Here is a 19,868-nt window from a genome sequence, read left to right on the forward strand (position 1 = left end):
TACAAGAATTGGAGAGGATGTGGATTATATTTTTTTGTATATAATGAAGCAATAAATATGTGTGACGGAACTCCACTTATGTCATTCTTCCACGAGAGGTGCGATATTGTAAACAATATCGGCAATATGCTTGTCATACAATTCTTCGATATGTCATAGAGTTATTGTTTTTGTTTTACTCATGTCTTTGGCAATGTTTTGTTTATTAATTCTTGAAATAATGTTTTTAAACTATCTTCAGTATAGTTATAGAATTATCTTAGCAAATGCGATATACAGGAAATAACAAATATGCAGGATCTAATATTTATATTTTTGAGGTTATGTTTACGAAATTTGACACTTACTTTCTACGACAATTACTAATTATCTACGTGTTTACGCAACGTTACACGTACGGTAGTAAACACGTAATTAAGGAAGATGAATAAAATTTCTAGGCAGGTAAATAGTTGTCAGATAGGTAGGTAGTAAGTAGCGATGTATTTGAAAGTAACGTCAAACCAGCTTCTGAATTTGGGACGTGTGGTAGTGACCACACGTGTGGTAGTGACCACACGTGTGGTAGTGACCACACGTCCCAAAAAAAAAGTGTTTAAGAACACTGCCGTGCTTTTTGACTTATGATTTGCGAAATTAAATATAGATGAAGTATAAACGAGGTTAAATACAAACTGTTTGTTACTAGTTTTATAAATTTTAATCAAATACCGAGAGAATTTTCATAAAAATAAAAATGGCTTGGAACTCTCACAAAATAGTTTGACCAACTAATCAGAGTAGACGAAAAAAATAATTTCTATCTATATTTTCGTACAAACTACGTTATTGCAACTGGAAAAGCAAGTTTGGTGCTAGACGATTTCTTCTCATCGTATCCGCTGTGGACAGCAGGCTGGGTAGGGCTCAGTCTCGTTGCCCACTTTGAAAAAGCCAGGTTCCGTTTCGATTGTACATCTAGAATACAAAAAAAAATTAGTAATTGTTCAACCACTGACAGTCCTAAGTTGAAACATTTTTTAGGGTGCATACCATCGAGTATATAACCAGAAAGAGAGACGAAATAACCATCCATCCCTGGCAACTCATCAAGCAAATGGGCCTTATATCACTTTTAAATATCAACCTCATTTGAGCTGAAATCACAAATTAGAAAACTGAAATAGTACAGCGCCAACAACTGACCTGTGTGTACGTCTCCGTATATTCCAAAAATATTCTGCATTTATTGTAATAAAGATAACATTATCTCTAACAATGGGGACTGTACCATTCGGTGGTGTGGGAAAAACAGCAAAATATCTAATTACAAAATAAACGGAATCACATTTCATCGGTAATTAAATGTTAAATATGTGATTTTTCTAATTTTCTTCCATTATAGCACAGCTCAAGTTAACCTGGTGTTATTGAACAATTGACAACACCCGTCAATTGTTTCGAATTCGGGCTGGCCAATCGGAGCGTAGTTGGCATAGTAATAAACTCTCTAAATGAAATCTCTAAGAACAAATTCAAGGCAAAATTAAAGTGGCACTAAAGGAACCAGGAACAAATTAAGTTGGATATAATGGCATCACATCATGAGTCGAGGAACTTTCATAAGTTTTGGAAGGAATCGGGCAAAATGAATCCGAAGACAGGTCGTCCGGTGAGTGTTGATGGCGTAGTGGACTGTAAGGATATCGCAAACCTTTACATGGAGCATTTCAAAGTCGAGCTCCGTGAGCTGCCGGACTGCGGGTGGGTGCGAGAAACTTCCTATTATGGTGCCACATCTATGTCTCAATTCACTGCTGATGATGTGGCATCTATCATTAAGGGAATGGCGCTGGCGCCAATTCGTATAGGAGGCCAAGACTCACTTAGTAAGTATAACTACTTGGGAAGATAAAATAGTAAAATAGAATATTAAAATAAAATAGTAGCAAAATTTTGCCTACGTTTCCAATCTATCGATAAAACTGTCGACAACTATTACACGACTATTTAAAATTTTACGAAAACTGGCAACCCTGCAAATGTCATTTTACTCCATCTTCAAAATAAACACTATAATTATTAATTTTAATATTAAAATGTGATATATTTCAAACATAAATCGTATTATTTCGTACAAAATACGATACTAAAAACTTGATAGACGCTTGTTACCGAAACTGTGCTAAAAACTTGACAATCTAGCGTAAATAGTAAATAAAACCTCAAGGGGCCGATTCCAGCGCAAGTCCACGGGTTGTCATAGAAAAAATCTCAGTAGAGAAATGTCGAAAAAACATGACCCAACGCGGCGATTGTCGATTGGAAACAGTTTTTGGTATTCTCAGAATCTCAAGATAGAACATAAATGTATTCTCCGAGTTCGACATGCAGCGAGTGATTAGACCAGGGGGCCCACCATAACCTTTCCAAAAACAATCTTATTTCAATGTAATCATAAAGTAAGCTTATTGTAATATTACTCATATTCGTACCATGACACACCTATCAACCAAGTAATGTGTATTGCTAAAGTGACTGAAAGAACAAATGATTTCCCAATATTGTCTATTCGTTACTAAAAATGGGAAAGAAATAACGCTATACGAACTGTATAATGCCATCTCTTTCTTTTTTTGATGTTCCGAATCGTGTTATCGTAGTATAATGTTAAAGTACTTAATATTATTTACATTCAGAGAATTTTAACTGCCAAAAAAAGTGTGTAATAACGAAATGTATTAAAATTACGTTGTTTTCAATTATTACTTTTTCATGAAGAAAAGTAAATAAAACAAGCTGAGTCTTGATAGTCACGTTGTGAATTCGGTACCATAGTCTAGTGTTAACTGTTAGTTTCGCCAACGAGCATAATTTATTTATTTATTTATTTATTTATTTAGGTTCATCAACAATTGTTACGTCGATACATTTACATTTTACATTGGTAAGAGTATTTAAACTAGATGCACAACTAATTAAAGATGAAACACAGCTTGCATTAAATTGAGCAGGATAGTCTTAATATTACATTATATCAATACCAGGTGAAAAGAATATACTACATATAAAATTAAAATGAAAATTAAGAAGTTAATGTGTAGTGAAATTTGTTTTAACAATTAGTTTTAAAAATACAGTACATTTACGTGCCTAGGATTGCCTTACGAAGGACGGCCATCGAGTCCGAGAAAATATCGACTTTTGCACTATATTCGTTGTGCAGTCTGGACAGACGACAGACCGGTGAATTGAAACCCAATTTAGTTCTCCTGTGTGGTGGTGACAAAAGAGCAGTGATCTTTTTACGAGGGTATCGATGAGGAACGCTAAATTTAAACATTGTTGTGAGTTGTGGGCAGTCAATCCTGTGGTTGAATATTTTGTGAAGGAAGGCTAGGTCCAATAGATCCCTGCGCTTTTCGAGTGAAATCATTTTAAATTTTTTTAATCTCATTTTATAAGAGCGTAATCCTTTAGAAGCACCGGCCTTGAAAGTCAAATTATTAATGAAGCGTTTCTGTACCCTCTCTAGCCTAAGTGTGTGGGTTGCATAATGATATAATAATAGATGGCGCTGTCTTAATTTTACAAAATAAACATCTCGTATTTTTATTTCATGTGAAATTATTTCCTATGTGCTATTAAACAAACATCACTCACTATTTTAAGATTGCTAAATTTGACATAAGAGCAATATAACTTTAATGTCAAAGTCGCGTCATAGTACGAACTGAGTGAATGAATATTAGAGGATGGAAAAAATAAAGGAAAGGAGCTGCCTTATCTACGGACCAAACGTCCCTACCTAAACCAAAAATGTCCACCACAAATGGCGGATTTACTGTTGTACCATAATCATAGATAAGTCAATATCGACATGCAAATGTATGTCTTGAATGTTGAAACTGTTGTTACTGTGTTTTATGTTTACAAATTTGTGTAGTTAACAAAACAAAGTATGATTAATACTAGGCTAGTAATGAGCCATATTAATCAAAATTAAATATAAAGTTATTTACCAATAAATGTAACGATGGAATTGCATTATCATGTACCTAATCTAGTTACATTCACAGTTCTATTTAAATTTGAATGGAGCGAACAAACGAAGATGGTATTTGATCCAATGTTTATTTTCGGCAGTCCTATAATTTCCAACCATTGTTTCCTTCCTCTTTCATTTGTGGGTAAACTTTAAAAATAATAATAATGAAATAATAAAAACCTCGTGGTGAATTGTTTCAATAACAGAATATCGATAACATGTCTGCTTACAAGAACAACACTATCTCAAAATAATCGTTATCAACAATCATCAAAATATACTAACAAACAGGCAATCTAAAGTAACCAAAGCAAAATTCGGCAAGACTTATTAATAAACTACTTAAATGAGTCTAATTACATGAGATATTTGGGCTATTGTATGATTTATAGGCAGAAAAATAACATGAACATTCGGCTGATTTCCACTTTTTCTATTGCCGCACCCCTTAATGCTGCAGCGACGCATTTTTATCAATACTTAATTGTTCTCACTGTCAATATTTTTATCCATTTCATTACAATTCATGCGAATAATTCACTAAAACATTTGGCCAAACATTGATTTTGACATTTGATGTATTTCCCTTTGACAACCGGATGGATGTCAAAGAGTATTCCAAAAATAGTAAAATGAGGACAGTTGGCATATAAGATGATGTTACGTATTTTCGATTCCCGTGTTTGACATAAATCAATGTAGTGCTATCTCATAATACTTAAACAAAGACAACACAATGTTTATGTTTTCAACGTCTAAATGCATCATATACGTATAACGTCTCATTTATATATGTCCATATAACATATCGTTTGGTTTCCATAGTCTAAGGAACGAATAGTCACAAAGCTGCCAATATAACATCGTGGTTTTAACATTACAAATAAGCTTACTTTAAGGGTGGGTGGTTTTGAGGGTGAGTGCTACCAGCATCTTGGGCACCTCGCCGCGTGTACACAATTTTATTCATGTAATATTATCCTAGTTTTAATTTTTCATATTTAAGCTTCCATTATATTGTTATCATTATCAAATGAAATAACGTATATTTACATCGAATTATTTCAATGTATACAAATTTGATAGCTCTTGATTTCAATATAGAAACATTGTACAATACATTAGACAGTCATTCCAGATTCGTTCGACATTATATTTTTGTGCAATAGAGATTTTGATGACATTAGCTGTAGATATTGGAGATTCTACAATGTCGCAACATATGACAATCGGGTACCTGGAATTCAGTCATATATCACACAGATGTGATCAGTTCGACTTTCAGTTTTCTACGATATTGCTTTTTATGATGATTTTTTATATTAATTTTAAATGTAATTTTTTATATAAATTTTAAATTTGAAATTTATGAATTTTTGAGTCAATGAAAACTATGAATTATGTAACTATACCTCCCGTCCTGTATACCACGGATTTGCCATTATCACAAAATCAAATATTTTGCGTAATTTAAGTTAGAAAAATATCTTAAACTCCTACTATCCTTAGGCCTGGAAGAAATTGCTACTTAGCAATAAGCCCGCCTATTGTACATTATCTTACTCAGTGATACTTACATTATTGTTGTGTTTTGTCATTGTAATTTTTAATGTGCAATAAATAATATTTCATTCATTTCGTTCATTTAGTTCATTTCGCTCATTTCATTCATTCCCACACGCGAAATAGGCGCTTTGTTGTCGAATTGCGGACATCAACCCGTTACACCAAGTACTCAGTAATTAATTCATTCGTTCAGCCATCCATTCATTCAATCATTCGTTCGTTCATTCGTTCATTGTTGAACTAAGTTTAGCAGCCAGCTACGTTAAAAGAAAAATTAATCTTCTATATTACTACTAATCTTACGATGGTATGAGTCGTAATTAACGACAAGTATTATGACATTTACTAGATATTACTAGTAATTACTATTCTAGTAATTAAAAGTAAATTTAATTAATTAACTTTTAGTTACGCATCCAAGAGAAAAAGACCGTAATTGACACCCTAAATAAGTTGGTCTCATAAAAAAGAACTTCAGTAGTAGTAGAGCTCCTTGTAAAGAGTTCGTCCAGGCTAGTGCTGCCATCTTACCTACTTCTGCCGCCAAGTAATAATATCAGCATTACTATATTCCGGTTTTCAAGGGTTAAGGGTGCTGGTGAAATTACAGGCATATGGGACTTGTCAACTTATGTCTCAGGGTGACGGGCGCAGTGGTAGTGCCCCTCAGATCTTTGCAATTTAAAGCTCTGAGTAGCACAGTAACTGTTACGGACACCTGTCCATCACACACCTGTGTATCTTACCATCACGCACACGACTTTTTCATCCCATTAGTTGATGTTATAAGAAAAAAACTTACTTACGTCGACTTTTCTAAATACACTTCGAATTCTTCTGGCACTTCTTTCTTCAGCTCAAGGTCTTTTTTCGTAGTGTCTCTTATTGATCTTTTTAATTCATCCATCTTAATAACTTTACTTACTCGTTCTACTTTCATATTTTTTCTTATAGGTATAGGAAGCAATTTCGATTGAGGAAAAACAATGGCTTTGTCTTCATTCAGTATGCTTTGTGATAGAGGCCAAGAAGGCATTTTAGTTTCTTGCCTTAATATTACCTCTACAGGGTTCTGTTCCATAACATGAACATCCCTATTCAAGTTTGGATTTGTGAGAATTGCCTTAGGTAAGCCGGCTACAAATTTCGGGTCTGGTGGCATTTGAGTTTTTTTACTAAGCGGCGTCTGTGGTCTAATATTGAATAAATGAAAAGGATTCGCAGTAAAATATGTATTTGGTATTGAACTCAAATTGTAATTTATGTAAGCAAATGGATATGGTAACACTGTAGGCGACTTCTTGTTCAAATGCATAAAGGGTGCAAGGAGAGCTTTCGGATTGTCCATGAAAGATATTTTGTTCTTATTCATTGTGGTTTTCTTTGTCAAAATATCTTCTCCAGTAGTGTGTTTAAAGTGTTCCAGTTTGCATGGTAATTTTATGAAACTCTTTTTAGTAACTGGAAATTCAGCAATGTGACCAGTTAGACTTCCGGTATTGGATGGAATTTTAATTGAACTGATTTTCTCTGGTGGTCCTGGTAATTGTTGAAAGTTCTCTTGAGCTGTACCATAATTAAACTGTTTTTGAATACCTGCGATCGGGTAGTAAGGCAGTTTTCTAAAATTGTTGTTCGATAAGGGACCAATGAAATAGGTGTAATTTGGAACAATTGCATCTGATGTTCTTGTAGTACCTTTGTTTGCTGTGCCTTCTTCTTTCAGCGTTTTCATTATAATTGGAGGCACAGGGACTGTATGGGTTTCTTTTTTGGGGTTTGGTGGAAGTACTGGCACTAGTTTCGATGTATCTATTTGAACAACTTTTTGTTTGTTATTAGAATGGCTTAGCGGTTCGTACCAATACGAAATATGGTGATTAGGTTCACTTTTTACAGGCTTTTCAAATTTGGAATCTTTTCTGTTACTTTGTATATTTTGTAAATCATTGACTACACCTTGATCTGTGTTTTTATCAATTTCTTTATAAATATCCTGCGCTAAATTATAAACTTCTATTATAGCTTCTACATCGCTTTTTTTCACATTTTGTAATATTGATGTTAATGCATTTATTTCATCCGCTGTTAAATATCTGTCATCATCTTTTGATGTTGAAACTTTTTGTGGTTCAGTTTGGTTTATTATATTTAATTCTTCTATGTTTTTACGTACCATCATTTCTTTTTTGTTTTCCTTCTGAGCAACTTCTGTACGGCCGTTGTAAAGTACTTTAAACTTTTTATCATGCGTTGTTTTATCTAAGTATTTTTGATTATCTTTATATATTCTGGGTACTGATTCGTTGACTATATTTTTAATTTTATCATCTAATAAAACTTCCAACTTATCTACTTTCTTTTTAAAAAAAGTAATTTTCTCTTTTGCATTTTCTTTTGATAAATCCTGTAATGCAGGATAATTAGTTCTGTCGGGGCTTGTATTATCTCTCGCTTGTGTCTTCTCGTGTAAATCGGTCTGTGTTTTATTATAATTTTGAATCCCTGATAAACCTTTGTCATTAGTCTGATTAGAAGCTTTTAATTGTGATATTGATAACTCATTATTAAGTCGCTTAGATGTGGCATCAATTATCTCGATTTCCCTTAAAAGGGTTCTCTGAGCTGTGTAATTTAGTTTTCTGACTTTGCAAGTGTAGCTGCCACAAAATGTAGTTGATGACCATGTCGTGTTTACTGGGTAAAATTTACCTGTATCTGGATCTCTGCAGTAGAAAGCTGTAACAAAAAATAGACCAAATAAGGAAAAAAGTCATATCTATATATCGTTATTTCACAGTAGCAGTAGAACTTCTTGTGAAAGAGTTTATCTAGGGGTACATCCCTACCACCTCACCTATTTCTGCCGTCAAGCAGCAATGTGAGCATTATGGAGTTTCGTTACATGGGACTCTTCAACTTATGTCTCAGGGTGATGGGAGCTGTGGCCCCTCAGATCCTGGCGATTTAACGCACGGCGCTGCAACTGTGATGATCAGGCGTGTTCATCTTGTTACTGATGATACCAATATCACAAAAAAAGAGCAAGTAACTTATACTTGAAATCGTCAAATTGATTGACTACGACTATTTCCTGAACCAGATACTTCTGAGAATAATGATTAAGAAATTTTATAGCTCAAAGAATCTATTCCATTTTTGCTCTGCATGACATAAAAATGTATAAATGTGCACCCAACGCACCCTACCAAAGGCAAACGTAGTTAAAGTTCTCAAAATCAAGTTCTTAGGTTTTCGCGATTGTTACAACCCAGTGTCAAACCCCAGGTCTTTGCAAAAGAAGTCCGTTATCTACCCAGGATGCTGCAACAGGCCATTGAAATTAAAAAAAAACATATTAATTTCAACAAGGAAGATGGCTTCTCTGTACCACAAGTTAGAGGTCCAATATTTCCCATCAATCCCAAAGAAACATAAGACAGCAGTGCTAATTAATACGTTTTAATTTATTCTAATTTTCATTATAAATTAAAAATAAATTTAACTTTATAAAAATTCATATTGTCAAAATAAAGTAATATGTAAAACATAATGTAACGCAAATTGGAATGTTTCTTTGTAAAATTGGCGGTAGGGTTGTTTGCTATAATATTAGACATACCTGGTTGATGACTGTACCGCCTCAGTCAACCGTGAGTATAGGAAGCCTCATTTACATTATTTTTTACAGGTGTAAAGGGCTCGAAACGTTGATTTATTTGAAAAAACATATATACGCGGTTTAAATCCGGAAAAATAGTTTCATTCCCTATTAGTTCTCAAAATTTGTAATTTTTTGACATTACCTACATAGGTTTTAGGCGTAACTGTTGCTCAGCATTGCGTTTTATTTTCACACAAGATGATTAGGCAATTCGTTGGTTTGTTTAACCATTTTGTGTACAAACAATATCATTAAGAATTCATAACCGCGTGAACAATGACATTATCAATTTATAAACAATAGAAGAAACAGGATTATACAGAATACGTTACGAATTGAATATTTAGCCACAAAGTCACTTACGAGTTGGAAAGCAAGGGTAACTCAGTACGGTTAAAGTCTAAGATTCTAATGCTTTTAAGGACTACACCTACACGTTCTCCAGGGGTTGTGTACCATATCGAGTTCTTTAATTTTCGTGATCTTTTGTTTTTCTTATTATTTATATTAAGCTTTCAAAAGAAGTCCGTTATCTACCCAGGATGCCGCGAGGCCATTGAAATTAAAAAACATCCTAATGTCACATGAAAGAAGGTTTCTCCGTACTACCACTACCAGTTTGGGATCCAGTACTTCCTTTGATGGAAATTCCCAAACATGCATAAGACTGCTTTGCTTATTAATTTGTTTTAATTTATTCTGTTTTTCATTACTATTATTTATAACATAGGTTCCGGAATTTTTGCCTCACCGCCCACTTGGGCAAGATAAAAAAAATTCAATGCCACCACAGAAAATAATTGAACACGTATTTTTTTAACTTAACACAAAAATCATAAGGAAAAAATTCTATATATGTAGTGTGTAGCGCTGGTTAGCGGAGGGGGTAAGTAGAACGACGAATTAGACGCAGATTATTTAGTATAAAGGCGTATATTATCAAACAGTGTAAATTTACAGGGTTATGGACCCAACAGTATGTCTCACTAACGTTAAAGCACACAGTTCTGGGTGCCTACCACAACCTCTTAAAACAATATTACTTTAACCTTACATTGACCTTTCGTACCATGACGCGCTTAAAGTAAGCTTATTGTAATGTTAAAACTATGATGTTTTATTGGCAGCTTTGTGACTATTCATGCACTCAGTTCGTACTATGACGCGACTTTAACATTAAAGTAGTATTGCTCTTATGTCAAATTTAGCAATCTTAAATATAGTTACACGGATGCAATGAAAACAATATTATTTTCAGTTTTATTGTCCTAATATTGACTTATAATGGTTAAAAGTTAAGTTGGACTTATTTATTTAGATATATCTCTTCAATATTTTGTTTATTTTTTATTTAAGAGCACATTGTAAATAATTTCTCGTTAAATAAAAATACGCGATGTTTATTTCGTAAAATTAAGACAGCGCCATCTATATGCTCCTTGTCGAAACTAACAGTTGACACTAGACTTTAGTTCCGAATTCACAACGTGACTATCAAGACTCGGTTTGTTTTATTTATTTTTCTTCGTGAAAATGAGGAATAATTATTGAAAACAACGCAATTTTAATGCATTTTATTATTACACATTTTTCTTTTCTTAAAAAAGTCAAAATTCTCTGAATGTAAATAACATAAAGTACTTAAACATTATACTACGATAAGACGATTCGGAACATCAAAAAAGAAAGAGATGGCATTATATAGTTCACATAGCGTTATCTCTCGCCTATTTTTAGTAAGGAATTGACAATATTGGGAAATCATTCGTTATTTCAATCACTTTTGCAATAATACATTACCTGGTTGACAGTTTCGCCATGGTACGAATATGATTAATATTATAATAAGCTTACATTGAAATAAGATTGTTTTTGGAAAAGTTAAGCCGTAATAATGTTATAGCGGTAGAAGGCATTAACAATTCAAAACATGAGATGACTTAATAAACTATTGGAGTTAACAAAACGACAACGCGTTTCAGAGTACAACTAATGCCATCTAGCGGTGACGCGACGGAAGTAATGGCGTGTTAGAGTCGTTAGAAGTGTATTTTATACAGATAATTCAGTTTTTTCTTTTCATGTGATTTCTTAAATGTGGTAAGACCCCCCTGGGGGCCAATCGCGCTAATTGTCAACGGTAAAACCGGTAAACTACAAACGAAACGTCGCTAATATGCCACGTTGCGCATATTTGCTATCGCGGTAATTGTCAGTGGTAAAAACAAAACTAAAACGTTGTCAATTGCTATCGTGCTAAATATTTTAACGTTTCAACCACTAAAGAAACGTTGGGGAACGTATTTACCTTTGACAGGCTGACATTTCCGTTGTAGTTAATGGAGAGTAACTTTTCACTACCTACATTTATCGTTTATTAAAGATATGGCACGGGTATTCACATGTTTTGGCAGGGCTTGTGAGATGGATGTGGCCCAAGAACAGGCCTTAAATAAAAGAAAAGCATAAAAAGACGATCACATTTAACATGTACATTAAACTGCCTCCGTGGCCGAACGGTTACCATGCCTGACTGCCAAGCAGAGGTCCCAGGTTCGATTCCCGGGCCGGGAGAAATATTGTTATGGCCTACAGTTATTTCTCTCGTGAGTTTGGGTGTAATTTGTGATTGTCTATGTGTGTGTCAATGGCACCCGCGACACAGGGTTTCCCTAGTGCGGGGCTATGTTGAGTGTGTGCGTTATTATTGTTATTATTATTATTATGTACGAGGAGAATTAATTCCGCAAACGATATATCGTTTGTCCACGGAATTATTCTCGTGATTGGTGGAAGAACTATGCTTACATGTTCCCGTTAAAGGACGGTCTGATAGATTGGATGTGGAGACAAAGGTAAGGGTTAAGTGTTTTGCTCTGTTTTGCAAAATAACAAAATTTTTATACTGTGTAAATAATTATTAATTTAATTATAGATTTTAATAGCTCTATTGTTTTTAACTACAAGATCGTACCAGACCCCTCATTGGCAACAGTGCTCATCGCCCACTTTCTCAAGCCAGTATCAGTAAGGCACAAGTGGTAGCTGCTTTAAATAAACCAGTTATTATGAATAAATATGCAGCCTTCCTAAAAGGCGTGCCGAAAGGGATGGTATTAAAAGGCGGTGAGATCTTTGTTAGTTCTTGTCTTATTTCCCCATGTTATTATGAAATAAAAATCACGCATATAAAATATTTATAGTTGTATAAAAATACATTGAAACGTTACTACCTATTTATTTCTTTTAACACTTGGCTTTATACAATATATCCATCCCCTTAGAGTGAAAATCTCGCATATGCGTTTTCAGATAGTTTGTTTTTACTGAGTTTTGTTGAAGAAAAAAATATTCATGTAATATAGTATCTAAAAGAGGTATAATTTAAGTAATTAAAATGCTAACTACAAACATTATTGCGTTTACTGTATTTTACACCACATTTTTATCTCCATCCTGAATAATTACATAGAAATCACATACGAAGTATTAACTTTAAGATGACGATATAAACCTTTTGTAATCGTTTATTACCTTAAAATCTAAATTTATGTATACTTTTAAGAGGTTGAAATAAAAAAGAGCGTATTTTTAGTTTATGTATTGCCTCTATCTACCCCAAATCAGCCTTCATTTCCAGAGCGATCTTGCTTTTTATTCTTCAAAGAAGTCTGAAACAAAAATATGTGTATAGTAAGATCGGAGAATTAAATTTAAGACTGAGCCCATTGACTTACAATTATATGGACGTCGGGTCCGCGCTAAAAAGTGTCGGCACTTGTAAGGCGCTAAAATCGTATACAGAGCGCGACACTCCGCTTTAGTCTTCATTTGTTCTACTGACAGCGCGATACTGCGATGACATTACAATTTAAATTTCGAATAGGTTGACTTGGGACATTTTTTTCGTGGTTTTTGTATTAGACCCGTCGTCCATTTATTTGTAAGTCAATGACTGAGCCACCCAATGACGAAGAATGCTGAAGCTATACTCCTATGTGAATCTTGCTTTCTGATAAAGTACAATACCTCTCATGGGAGTAGTGACAGATAAAGCAAGATGGGTTTTGGGATTATATACATACAGTACGAAATAAATGTAATAAGTGATGTAATAAAGAGTGGGAAAGAATTTGCTCGAATTGAAAGTTATTTTGTTATTGAATTGTTTGTTTGAAGTTATTTAGTTACTTTGCGCTTGAGTTGCACACTTTAGACTTGCTGGAAGGGCCTCCGCCGCGGTCGTTGCCGCCGTCGACGTGGCGTAGATTCTCACCCTGCTTTTTATATCATTCGTCGCGACGCGCGCGATAAAATTGGGATAAGCGCGCGCTTATTTCAATTTTATCGCGTGTGTCGCGACTATCTTGCGTAGCCATGCTACGGTGGCTGAATAACAATAATAATATTGCATATTATAGTGATATGACTTCTAGTGCAATAACAGTGAGGGATTCACTCACTGTATCCTATCACTTCTCATATGACTCAGCTTAGCCCACTCTTTAGGGTCTATTGCGGAGCCCTTCGCGTTAAAAGTAGCCACACACTCGCACCAAAGGCGTGCTGATAGCACGCGCGAACAACGCCGAGCGAAGTCATCCTTAAGCGAAATCTCTGCGCGATTCGAACTCCAGGAAAGATGGAGCTGGCTTACAGTGGTCGCTCGCCGTCTGACTGCATCCACAGTGGCTAAAATACGAGCATCATTATTAATTCTTCATTGCTAACATTTCGAAATTATTAGTAGTTTATTTGATTGTGTAAAAAGATACTATTTTATTAAATACAACATTAAAACAGGAAAACAATGCGTAGGTACTTGCCTCTGCGTGTTTTACCTTTAAGAACAACACACTAAATTCAATTAATTTGGTTCAAATCACAACTCATTTGTTTGTTTACAATAGAATTTTATGACATTTCTTTTAGATTCTTTTTTAAATCGCTCTTTTATAGACTTGGATTCGTAGATATTGACATGCCAGTGCGTTTTAAATTTGCGATTACGGCAAATTTTATCGATTTTTCAGGTAGTCAAGTAAGATTCTCTGTCTGGTACTTAATTTTCTTACTTATTTTTCAAACCCTTGTTCTCCAATTGCCGTAGCCTGTCCGGAAGCTACCTTTGTCTGCAAATTTACATCTCATATTAGCCCGAAATGGATTACACCAGTGCCATTTAAGATCCCAGGTGGCGAAATATCGTTGTGTAATCACATAAAAATATAACCCAGAACGATCATACTTATAAAATCCACCATTAAATATCCGATTGTCCTGCCCGAAGATATAATTACCATCACCATTATTTTTCAAAGTGCGCATCCCTAAACCACGAAATATTTGAAAGTCCACCATCCGCTCACGCGATGCGCTCCTCCTACCGCAAAATGGCGGCTATTTGGTTTCGCAAATTAGAAAAGCATTCAGTTTAAATACAGTTTTTATAAATAAAAATTAATATTCTGCATTGCTAAATAAATACCCTCCGTATTACCAACAAAAATATTTCAAATAAAATGCAGTAATACACCGTAAATCCTGCACTTAAAAAGCACTAATGAAATTTTTAATGTACTTGGATAAATATGATATTCCGTTTGAGTGGTTCTAACGTTTACCATGAAGTTACTCCTTAAAGTATAGTTTATAAACATTTATATTCAGGGTAAACTTAAAAAATGCTACTTACGGTATGTTTTCAATAAATAAACACCGAAATCACCAGCCCAAACAATAACACACACGATTGTCGTGACGTAATTTTGAAGTTGTTTATTTTTTTTAAATGACAGACCCAGGCATTAAAAGCTTTATGGTTTGCTAGAGTAGTTACCGAAATAGCAATTAATATTAGTTCTTTTACCTGTTATAACTTCGATATCCGATAAATCGGTATAAAATCATCACCGGCACCTCTAGGTGTGGTATGCGTCTACGGCTGCATGTATCGCGTGAGCGGCCATTGCCTGAATCTCGAGCTATCAGCCGTGCCTCATTAATTGAATAGTGTGAATGTACCTATGTCTAATCACCTAAGAGTTGCGGATGACGTCATCCTGCTCAAGGAACCATCAGGGAACATCGAGAGAATGCTCAATGGCCTTAGAGAAGCACGGACGGGTGTCGGTGCATCAGACGACGTATTCGTGGGAAACAAGCTGATCGAGAAAGTAGAGGATTACGTCGACCTCGGCATAACAACAATCTCGGCGGGAATCCCACAATAATTCATCGCCTGAAGGTCACCCAGAAACCTGTGGAACGAATTATGATCGGAGTCTCTTTACGCGATAAGATACGGAATCAAACAATACGTTTACGCGCCAAAGTCATCGACCTGGGCGTACGGGTTGCCAAATAGAAATAGCAACTGGCTGGACTCGTATGTCGTAGAGACGACGAACGCTGGAGCCGTAAAGTATTGATCGGTGAATTCCTTTAGGAAGACAGAATGTGAGCAGACCACCGGCGAGACGGTCGGATGTAATTAATAACAATGCAAGCCCGACCTGGAACTAACTATATAAATGACTATACAAATTAACTAACACGCTGTACAACACTTTACTTCTTCAACGAAACAGCTAACGTATTAAGTATCGGTAATGTATTATCGGAACTTGGAATGGATTATATAAGGAATATTATTATATACAATATAGCACAGAATCATATAAAATACTTCATTACATACGAATACACGAGACACGTTTCAGGCAAATAAATATTATTATTTACAATCTGTTCCAAGAAAGGTTAAAGGTTGTATTTTTACATGAACAAATTTTCGATAAATAAGTTAATAGAATAGTCTTTGCACTCAAATATAATAAAAATCCACCAAAACAAATTCGCTCAGCGAGCTCTACGAGTTATGATCAAAGATAACACTAGTTTCTTAGGATATCAAGTGACGAGACGAACAAGTCGTGGCAAGCGGCACGCCTGTCCATAATTGAAGTGCCACTCAGAGCTTTTAATCGCAAAGATCTGAAGAGCATTGCCAGTGCGCCCGTCACACCATCACACCTGTGATTTCACCAGCAGCAGTTAGATACAAGCAACCAGCAACTAGAAGCGAATATTCCATTTTGAAATATTTGATATGAAATCGACACAGTTGCCGGTTACGGCAGTCGGACACTGTTGCCGATTGACGCAAAAGCAAATTGTATGAAAATAGAATATTTTTTTGTGGTTGCCGGCTGCTTGTATCCAACACAAGACACGTTTGCGCAGCGCCTTACACTTCAAGACCGGAACATAGTAATGCTCACAGTACTGCTTGGCGGCAGAAATAGGTAAGGTGACTGGTATCATGACTGTGGCGTCACAGTACATTTACTCAAATATTTTGTATGCCTGTAAAAATATACTAGGTATACAATTCTCATGGGGAACTGTGTACGTTTTTACAATAAGATTCCGGAGCATATATTAAGATTACCATTTCCTAAGTTTAAAACTTACATTAAAAGTGGTTTAATTGAAATGTCATGTTACAAAATTGTAGACTACGTATTAGATAAAGATGTACTAGTATACATAGTAGATATACTTGTGTTTCAGGGAGACGGGCACAGTGCCCCTAAGATCTTTGCGATTTAAAGCTCTGACAGGCACTGCTGTACCTGTCACGACTGCATCACTCCACGAAGTCTGAGGAGATAGTGGAGTACATCAAGCTAAAAGCGAAATACACCCTGAGGGTCGAGCGGTTGGAGTCCGCCACAACGTAAATTGTAAGTCGTTTGTGGTGAGAATGCCGAGCGAACATCTATCTCTCATCTATCTTCAGGTAGGTACCTGAAGGAAAAGTTTTGCGCGGCCGGTTACCAGACACCAAATTGCGTTACACGTCACTGGCAAGTGCAATTCGTTACATGTAAATTAGTTACAAATAGTGTTTTATTATATTATTATGTACGTTAGTCTATAAGGTATGTGCTCCACTGTACTCTGAAACCTGAATACAAATAAATAAATAAAGAATAATCTCAGTACAGAGTACTAAAAAAACCGACCTCAAAAGTACGTGGAATTACGTCTATTTGCTAAGTTTCATTGAAATATCCCCTACTTCGCCACTATACAGGACTTGATACTGGAGATAATAAAAATAGGTTCTCACTACGACACTACTCAAAGTACATCGAGAGAAAAACGCCTTGAATTGGAGAAATAGCAAAATAAACTAAATGATTGCTAAAAGTAATTGCTCCTAAATTAAAGTTAAGCGCTATTTATAAAAATGAATCTTCATGCGTGAACAGCCACCCTTTAGGTGGATAATTTTCTTCAAAATGAAATGGGACCACTATGGAAGTACCCCCTTTCCAACAAAAAAAGAACCATGAAAATCAGTTCACAAATACCGGAGTTATCGCGGAACATACATACAAAAAAAAAAGAAAAGAACATACAGTTGAATTGAGAACCTCCTCCTTTTTTGAAGTCGGTTAAAAATAAAAGTGCAACTGTTACGGAAGGGCGTTTCACATGGTATTATAAAGAAGCCTCCAAACAGTAGTAACCGCATTAAACGTCTGACTGCGTATCAGTATCTAGGTATAGTGTAAAAAGATATTTAACCAGGTAAGTCAACTAATCAACTCACGTTTTCACCTCCTTTGCTTATTTACCGATTGCATTTAGGAACTTGGTACATAGGAAGTGAAACGCTAAACAATTTGCCAAAGTAGTGAATCCAAAACGCTATCGTGTTACTGTTAGTTCAAAACATTAGGGTTTTTATTGTTATGACGATATTCCCATGCGCGCGCGCGGCTTCTAACGGCAGCAAAACGTAGGAAATATGCTAATAAAAATGGATGTAAGTTAATTTGCTAGTCCACCATTGACTTACAAATAAATGGACGACGGGTCTAATACAAAAACCACGGAAAAAATGTCCCAAGCCAACCTATTTAAACGTACAGACATGTAAAGGAATATGAAAAAGCTAAAACGTTGAATTTAAATTGTAATGTCATCGCAGTACTGTCTAATTTTGCTTGCTTCGCTGTCAGTCGAACAAACGAAGACTAAAGCGTGAATGACGCTCTGTATACGATTTTAACGCCCTATAAGTTCGGACACTTTTTAGCGCGGACCCGACGTCCATATAATTGTAAGTCAATGTACTCCACAAACCCAGTGGAGGTTAAATCGTGCCAATAAGTGATGAATATTTTTTACGTGTACTTAATTTTTTAAATAATATTAAGTGTCGGAACGAACAATACGTGCGCCTGATTTTAAGCTACACGCCTGTCCATAACAGTTGCAAGCTACTCAAAGCTTCGGATGGGCACTGCCACTGCGTTACCCTGAGATATAAGTTGACGGCATTTTGCTTTGGGGTAATGCCGCCGATATCAACAGAATCTTTGTCCTGCAGAAACGTGCAGTTAGGGCAATTTATAATCTGGGCCCCAAAGTATCTTTGAGAGATAAGTTTAAGGAAATTAACATTCTTACACTAGCCTCACAGTACATTTATGAAAATGTAATTTATGTTAAAAGGAATAGTAATTTATTTATGGAAAATAGTGACAGACATAACAATAATACGAGGAATAGAAATAAACTAGCTTTTCTTCATAGTCGTCACAAAGTCAAAAAATCATTTAAGGGGCAATGTATACACTTCTATAACAATATTCCGGTTGATATACAAAATTTGCCTTTCACGAGGTTTAAAACTATAGTGGAACAAAAACTTTATACTAAAGGTTATTATACAACTTCTGCGTACTTGGATGACAAAAATCCGTGGTAGTAACCCGTTTAGCTCATGGAGGTAGTCTCGATCTCTGATGTTTCAAATAAAAAAAAAATTGTAAATGTTATTTACAAAGAGCAACCCCTAGAGTTTCTTGCTCATTCTACTCAGGGGAATCTGCCTTACGAATGAGCGGTAGAGTTTAATATTGTGACGATTTCAAGTGTAATAATGCTTACCTATGAAATAAAGATTATTTTGAATTTGAATTTGAATTTGAATTTGAATTTGACAAGTCCCATGTGCCTGTAATTTCACCAGCACCCTTCCCTTCAAAAGCGGAACACAGTAATGCTGCAATATTACTGCTTGGCGGCAGAAATAGGTAAGGTGGCAGTACTTCCCAGGACGAACTCTTTCACAAGGGGCTCTACTGCTACTAACTGTTAATTTTCCGAACCTCCATCCGCGTAAAATTAATAAAATAAATAACGCTCATGCAACTACAGTAGATCCATAATTGTATAAGAGCGTGCTCGCCAACAAACCGTTTCCAGTTTGGCGGGAGATAGACTTATGTAAAACGTTACTTTTTAAAAATATATAAATTTAAAAAAGTCACAGACACCACCACCAAAAATATACCCGACACCTTAGAATAATAACGCATAGAATGATAGTTTCATATCAAACGAACTGTCACAAGTGAGGCAAAAATCAAATTCATGTAGGCTAGTTTTAGTAGTAGGTTAATTTTCGGTTTTAGTGAATATTTATATAAAAATACAAGTTGAAACGCGTTACTTGCTTGTGGAATGTGATGTTAGTATCTATTTTATGCTTGTCTGACGTATTTTTACACTCATTTACCGCACATTTCG

At 35.2% G+C, this 19,868-nt stretch overlaps 1 protein-coding gene across 1 annotated transcript in view; it reads right to left on the minus strand.

Annotated features, from left to right (window-relative positions):
* Positions 1–599: 599 nt before the first annotated feature.
* LOC113227249 overlaps positions 600–19,868 on the minus strand; it is a 34,925-nt gene continuing 15,656 nt past the window's right edge. The window contains exons 2-3 of the mRNA XM_026460144.1: positions 6,400–8,332; positions 600–957 (exon numbers count right to left, since the gene is read on the minus strand). Of these exons, the coding sequence (XP_026315929.1) occupies positions 870–957; positions 6,400–8,332 (2,021 nt within the window). The 3' untranslated portion in view covers positions 600–869. The remainder of the gene's footprint in view (positions 958–6,399; positions 8,333–19,868) is intronic.

The sequence above is a fragment of the Hyposmocoma kahamanoa genome, unplaced genomic scaffold, assembly GCF_003589595.1.
Source record: "Hyposmocoma kahamanoa isolate Upper Pololo Valley unplaced genomic scaffold, ASM358959v1 204, whole genome shotgun sequence".
Classification (NCBI taxonomy): Eukaryota; Metazoa; Arthropoda; class Insecta; order Lepidoptera; family Cosmopterigidae; genus Hyposmocoma; species Hyposmocoma kahamanoa.